Here is a 7,385-nt window from a genome sequence, read left to right on the forward strand (position 1 = left end):
ATTGTCACCTTCAACTTAATTGTTTTGGTAAAAGATACAAAAACTCGAGAAAGTTTTAAACCCAATAAACCATCTCATATATACTTGTAGCCACACAACTTAAAAAGAGAAACAATACAGTTGTGATTCTCTCTTATCATGCACTTTCTCACACTGTTCAAAGAATGTTATTCCATTAATGAACATGGCAGAAATTCTTTCTCTTAATGGGAAAATTGCATTACATCCTAACCCTAACAAATGATTTTCTTATGATACAAAATAAGAATAATGATTTTCTTACGCCCCTCTGAGACACGTCCCCATCACAAAACCGTAGATCATTTGCCTTGGGATACGCATAACCACAAATCTTTTTCTTGTGCTTATTGAGGCAAATGATCTACGATTCTATGATGGGGGTGTCTGTCAGAGGGGGGGTGTCATATTATCACGACTCATAAAATAAATGATCAAAAACAACAAGACAAATACTTAAAAAGAGTATTCTTGTAAGCCAAATCCCTATATATCCATTCAACCAAATCAAGTCGTTACTAATTAAATCACGTCATTATCATTATCAAAGTCATATCCCGAAGATTTGGAGTCAATTAAAATAATCTTGTTCTTCCATTAAAATCTGTACTGACGAACCATTGCAGGTTTCTCATTGAAACAAGGGGTTATTACAACACGTCATTTCCACTTCCCACTACAACCAAGACCCTGAGCTTCGAACTGGCAATATAATTTAAATGAAACACTATGTTAAAACATACTGATAAAATCACGTGTACGTCCATTAGTAATATTGTTAATCAATCATAAATTATCATTTTGTAATGCAAAGGGATGATGATAATTGGATGTGGTCAAGATGACTTTTCCTTAAGTTTGAATGTACACACAGGAGGGATTACTAATTACTTTCGAACGACGTGACATTTTTCAAGAAACCATGTTTGGAAAACATCATAGTTCTGATCAAACTGAACTCAATGTCCCTTAAGACCTTTAAAAAGTTAAGGTTTTGTTCCTAGCTTAACTCCAGAAAAGGGCATTAAGAGAGGTTCTTTTGTTCCAAAAAGATGTCAGCTTCTTAAGTTAAAAATGATAAAGCATCAAACTAAACTAACTAAAAGAGAAAGGGTTTGAGAGAACCCATTTTTTGTGGCTTCGGATAGAAGAATAACCAAATTCTTAACTAGAGAATACGACCCATTAGATAAGCCATTGTTTGAGCTTTGAAAATCTTTCAATGGGGAGAGATTCTCAAATGCTATTCCATGGAATCTTTACCTTTTCCTTTTTCCACAAAGAATAATAATCTCACTTTCTTTCACAAATGACTGTCACATGGGCGTCGCCCAATGATCATTGTACACATGTACACCCCATGATTGACTCGAACTTGTTGAGAGAGAGAGAGAGAGAGGTTAATAGTAAGGACACTTAAGATAACATTAGTAAAAAAGCTAAGTACTTTGCTTGTACTATTATATGGGAAAGGAGTCTTCATGTTTCATTCCACAATCACCATAGACAAACTGAGTTTGGTGATGGATGATTCTTCCTCTTATAATAAATGATGTGTAGTATTTGATGGATTAGTGAAAATATTGGCAGTGACCCACAAGAGGGCCCACTGCCCACGAATAGACAATCATAAATTCCTGCCTGATCAAGTAGATTGAAAGCCACTATTTAAATGATTTCAACACTGCAGAACATCCAAGAACCCATGATGTGAACCTGGAGTTTAGGTAATCCATTTAATGTGGTTGCTTGCAGAGTCACCAAATCACTCCTCAAATGCAATTTATTCCTATCCACGTGCCAGTAAAGTAGTAGCCAAGAATTATGCACACTTTGACAACTTTAGTAAAATTTACTTCATCAAAAGACCAACTCTATGATATAATCATACCCATCCAATATAGAGACTTCCACCTTTATCAACTTTTGATTTTTCTTCTAAAATCTGCTTTGCCAAGGTTTAGTTAAAACCTTAACTAACATGAGATTCTCGTGACACACACAGGTATACACATACATGTATGTTTAAGTGCATGTCAGATCCAGAACATAAAACATTGGCATTGAACCTGCTTATCAAATAATGTAAATGTCAGGGTGAATTTCAACACTTCAAAATTTTGGTAGAATCCTCTCCTTTAGATGTCCTGTGGTGTCTCCAAGGAGGTATCCCAAATATTAATGAAAAAGTAGGGGTGTGAAATGAACACAAAAAAGCCCCACTTTAATCAATATATTATACTTTTCAAAAAAAAAAAAAAAAAATTGAATACAAAAAGCTACATGTCATGTTACGAGGAGGGTTCCTCCAAAATTTTGAAGCAGCCTAGCTGCTTCAAAGTTGGACTCAATTTGAAGTAATTGCAAAATAAATGAACATTAGATGCATACACACAGACATGCACATAAGCACAAGACTCTCAAGATAAACATAGGGGGAGATTCTTGAAAAGTGAACAACAAGAGGCAAGTCAAGGACCAAGGGCACATGGCAGGTGGTCCTGCCCAAGGCCATGATCTTACCTGTCCTATCGCTCGACCTATGCAAGCATGGAAGCAAGTACAAAATCCTTTTTCTTTCTTTTCTTACGGGTCCCAAATTGTTCAAATTAGTCGGTGTGGGACCAGTTACCTCATGCCAAGTGGGGACTGAAAAAGATTTGTGCCCCTCTTTTAACTCCTCTTTTATACTGTATAGGTTGAATAAGTACCTAACTTACTGAAGGAGACAAAAGGGAATTGCATTCCTTGTTCCATTCCTTGCTTTAAAAGTCCCCAAGAAGGCATCTTACTACAATTTCCCTTTTTTTTCTCTTTTTTCTCTAACACTCTCCTGAATGTATCTAATTCCCTAGTTTCTAGATGCCCCAGTCAACAGAATCTTCTACATCTTCACCAATTATGAAAATAAATAATGTTTTTTTTCTTTCTACATTCACCCTTGAAAAAATAACCTGGTCTTAATTCTACTTGCTTCAGTCATCATGAACAAGTGAAAACAACATTTCATGTCTCGAATGCGGGTCATTTGATAGAAGAGTACTAATAATTCCTGGGATACTTAGAAGGTTTAGAGATATCAAATATCATGGATTCCGTAGTCCCAAGTCAGAAAATTCCTGTCCTCTAAAAGGGAATATGTTCTTGCTTTTGCTAGAGGGACCACTATGAAAGAACACTAGAGTTTTGGCGGATCTATTCTTGTACCCAAGTGCAAGGTGTGAGGTGTTCTGGTAATTTATAGTGCGAAAGAATATAATTGGGGAGGGTCGTCTGAGAATGGAAAGTGGAGTCATGTGCAGAAGGCCCACAGATACCCATTGCAGGAAGGACAAGATCTCTTTTCAAGTCACTATGAAGATCGGATTGGGTCGAGTGTTCCGTCATTTTTGTCCGAGATTCTATGCCTTCCCCTCTCTTTTTCTCCCTTTATAATGAAAACCTCGGGCACTCTTTGTAGCTTGAGAGGTGGTCAAAGATCAGAAGCAGCAGTGGAGGGACAACGCAATAGAAGCCTAGTTTTCCAAGTATCAGGACTTCTCCCAAAGAGAGTTACATAACCGAATTCCAAATTTCCGGAAATAGGAGCTGATAGGAGCAACCAGAAAGGAAAGGTAAGAACTCACGTTATCAAGATCAAGATTATTTGATTCTTGGGCTTAGACCCATAGGTCAGTTGGTTTGACACATTGCAAAACAATTTTGAGGCCATGGGTTCAATCCAGCTTACCTATAAAAAAAGGATTATTTGATTCTTAGAATTTTGATATTTAAATGGAACTCAACCCAGTACGATTTAATGACAGGAAATGTATCATCACCATCACCACCATCATGGAAAGAACGGCTTGTTTCTACAAGGAGGGAATGGCCGTGGAGATACAGGACTCGTTCTCTCAACTGATGCTAAGCCTAGACTGAAATGGACACCTGATCTTCACGAGCGTTTCATAGAAGCAGTCAATCAGCTTGGAGGGGCAGACAGTAAGTATATATAACACAATCAGATTGAAGGAATATAAAAAAGAAAATATATCATGAAAAGATAAGACTAACTCAAGATTTTCTATGTTATAGAGGCTACACCAAAGACAGTTATGAAGCTCATGGGGATTCCAGGACTTACCTTATACCACCTAAAGAGCCATCTTCAGGTATGTTATTGAAGCTTCCCACAAATATAATCCAAAAGTTTCTTTAATTATATGATACAAAAAACTAAGTCCATCAGTTTTTTCTTACAGAAGTATAGGCTCAGTAAGAATCTCCATGGACAAACTAATATTGGGAACAACAGGAATGGTAAGAGGAGAGACTCATAAAGTTCTTCCATAGTTTTTGTAAGTACTACAAGAAATATAAGAGACAATTAGCTTTTTCACAAGGACAAGGAACAATCTGAAAAAAATTTACTTACTTGGGTATAGGTTGTACGGCAATGGTGGCAGGAGATAGATTTTCTGAAGTAAGTGGAACGCTTATGACAAATACAAGTCTTGGATCACAGACAAACAAGTAAGAGCATGGCGCAATTAATATTCCTTTAAGTTATTTTAATCTTCTAAAACGCTTTTATGGCGAAGAGTTTGAATTAACAGTGAATTTTGAATATCAGAAGCTTGCAGATAAGTGAGGCACTACAGATGCAAATTGAAGTGCAGAGAAGGCTACACGAACAGCTCGAGGTATTACTGTTTATCATCACTATTAACAATGCCTCATCCCAACTATTTGGAGTCGTCACAATAATAAATTTCTGACATGGAAATCCCAAGATCTTTACATCTTCATGATACCCAAATCATTTAGAGTAACTTCTTCAACTTATTGTCAAAATATCCCCTACAATAAAGAAAATAACATTTTTTTTATTACCATAAATTGAAAACAGAAAGAAAAAAAAAATCAAAAATCAAAAGGTACAAAATTATTGTATATCCTGATAAAATGTATCGAAGGAAACTCAAATAAAAGTTGGCCGATGTTTTTGTGGACTAATTATGAAAACCATCTTTATTCTCATAAACCCTTAAATTCATGAGATGAGATTTCTCTCACTTCTATAGTTTATGATTCTGTTAACACTGCAGCAATGTCATGGGTTGAAAAGTCAAATCTTTTGAAACATTTTCAAAGATCATGTTTATCTAATATTCTCAAAAATAGAGAAAGAACTTATTTACAGTTTCTTTTTGAGAGCTTCTATTGGCACCCCAACTTTCACTTATTACACCCCAATTAAAAATAAAGGAAGTAAATGGTTGAGAATAAGTGAAAGTTGGGGTGCCAATAGAAGCTCTCTAAAAAAAATTCCCCTAGATTTGTATTGTTTTGGTTTAGGACTTTATATGAGCCTAGTCATAATTGTAAATAACTACTGATTGTTTGAACGAGTGATACAATGTTTTGTGATGTTGAGATTATAATTGGAGCCAAACCATTGTAATGTTTGAAGAGTGTGTTTTAGTCTATAATTGGAGTGTGATAAATAATTTAAAAAATTGGGGTGTGATAAGTAAAAGTTAGGGTGCCAATAGCACCTCTCTTCTTTTTTTGACTTACCGAAATATTTATATATATATATCCTAAATTTCAACAATATGCTTGCCATTTAAGATCCACATTCATCTTATTCTTGCTTGCATTGAAAAACTCATTTGGGTAGTATCTCAAACTAAACTCTGAATTAGTTGTTATGTTGACTTATGAAACAAACTAGGTGCAACGACACTTACAGCTCAGGATAGAGGCCCAAGGAAAATACCTGCAGTCAGTGCTGGAGAAAGCCCAGGAGACACTTGGAAGACAGAACCTTGGTTCCGTGGGACTTGAAGACGCTAAAGTACAGCTCTCCGAACTGGCCTCCAAAGTGTCCACCGAATGCCTAAGGTCTGCCTTTCCTGGGTTAAAAGAAATGCCAGGCTCATGCAACCAACAAACACAACCCACAGATTGTTCAATCGACAGCTGTTTGACCTCGTGTGAGGGATCTCAAAAGGACCAAGAAATACACAATATTGGGATGGGGTTGAGACCTTTTCATAATAATACACACTTGAGCCAGAAGGAGATCAGAGAGGAGGCCAGGGTTGGACAAACTGAGCCCACATGGTGCAAAGACTTAAATGCAAATAAAATGTTTCTTTCCTCAGTGGAAAGAGAGACAGAGAAGATGATGTTCCCAGTACAAAGAAGCTCAAGTGATTTCTCTATGAGCATTAGAGTTCAAGGAGAAAAGGGGAGCAGTAGCAGTGTTTCTGCTGCAAGACCAAAAGAAAGAGACGAAGACGACATTTTTCTTGACCAAACCAATGGTAGAAGAGCTGTGATTCAACAAGAAAATGAGAAGAAATCAAAAGGGCCTGGACTGAACTATCTAACATCAAAGCTAGATTTAAATGCCCATGACGAGAATGACACTACTTCAAGACAATTCGACTTGAATGGTTTCAGTTGGAACTGAGAGGCGGTACTGTTAGAGAGAATTTATCATTTTATCACATTTGAAGAAGCCCTGAAACTTGGCGCAGTTAGGAGAAACATCAATGGATGAATGAGAAGAAATTAAAGAACGAGTTAATAGATGAAGGAGCCTGACACAATTAACAAAAGCTGAATGAGAAGAATCACAAATGAGGAGAAACATCAATGGGCTACATGTAGAAGTGAATAAAAGAGAGATTTCTCAAACAAAATGTACTTCTATTATTTCAAATGTCAGTAAGAGTGCCTTTTTTAGTACATTCTCTGTGTAACTTTTTATCTTGTAACAGAACATATCTTATTCAGTATTACAAACTCTATAGCTTTGAAAATCTACTAATCTGGTGCAACAATGCAGCCATAAAAAGGAAAAAAACAATATATGTTCACATAATAATTTCAGAAAGATTAGGCATTTTTAGAACATGTTGGGCCAACGGTATCCCATGATACACCCAAAATAGTTCTGCTTAACCATGGAAGTAGCAAATAGAGACCATTGTTCAAACTCTCAAAATGGAACTTAGTCCTATTGGATCAACTTCAAAGCCAGGTTTAGCCTCTCTTTCTTTTCATAAGCCGAGGTTCATATCTTGAAGAATCTCAAGGAACTTTATAACGCAGCAAAATTGTAAAATAAGAAAGTTAATTGAAAAGGTAGGGCATTAATTATAAGGGTAACTACGACATATTTCTAAATCTCAAGTTTCAAATCCACATAATCAATTTCATTTTTCAGTCCCCCACAATATTAGTATTAAGTGATATAAATAATTACTATTCCACATTCTAAAAAGAAAAATATTTTATATTTGAATAATTGAAAGTTTTTTTTTGTAGTAAATAACTAATTTATATTTATTGCAAAAAAGTATGACTAAATG

The 7,385-nt window shown here is 35.8% G+C and overlaps 1 protein-coding gene across 1 annotated transcript; it reads left to right on the forward strand.

The window, feature by feature from the left end:
* Positions 1 to 3,827: 3,827 nt before the first annotated feature.
* Positions 3,828 to 6,816, forward strand: MYR2 (Homeodomain-like superfamily protein). The gene is made up of 6 exons (XM_086422968.1): positions 3,828 to 4,002; positions 4,096 to 4,172; positions 4,263 to 4,320; positions 4,446 to 4,533; positions 4,634 to 4,703; positions 5,738 to 6,816. The coding sequence occupies exons 1-6, from the start codon at positions 3,828 to 3,830 to the stop codon at positions 6,479 to 6,481; spliced, it is 1,212 nt and encodes a 403-aa protein (XP_086279094.1). The 3' UTR covers positions 6,482 to 6,816.
* The last annotated feature ends 569 nt before the right edge of the window (positions 6,817 to 7,385 follow it).

This window comes from Akebia trifoliata, chromosome 14 (genome assembly GCF_017979445.1).
Source record: "Akebia trifoliata isolate Shusen 1 chromosome 14, ASM1797944v1, whole genome shotgun sequence".
Taxonomy (NCBI): Eukaryota; Viridiplantae; Streptophyta; class Magnoliopsida; order Ranunculales; family Lardizabalaceae; genus Akebia; species Akebia trifoliata.

Coding starts and splice junctions, on each gene's coding strand:
- MYR2 (XM_086422968.1), top strand. CDS start 3,828: ATGTATCATCACCATCACCACCATCATGGAAAGAACGGCTTGTTTCTA. Junction 4,003..4,095: donor TCAGCTTGGAGGGGCAGACA/GTAAGTATATAT, acceptor TCTATGTTATAG/AGGCTACACCAAAGACAGTT. Junction 4,704..5,737: donor GGCTACACGAACAGCTCGAG/GTATTACTGTTT, acceptor GAAACAAACTAG/GTGCAACGACACTTACAGCT.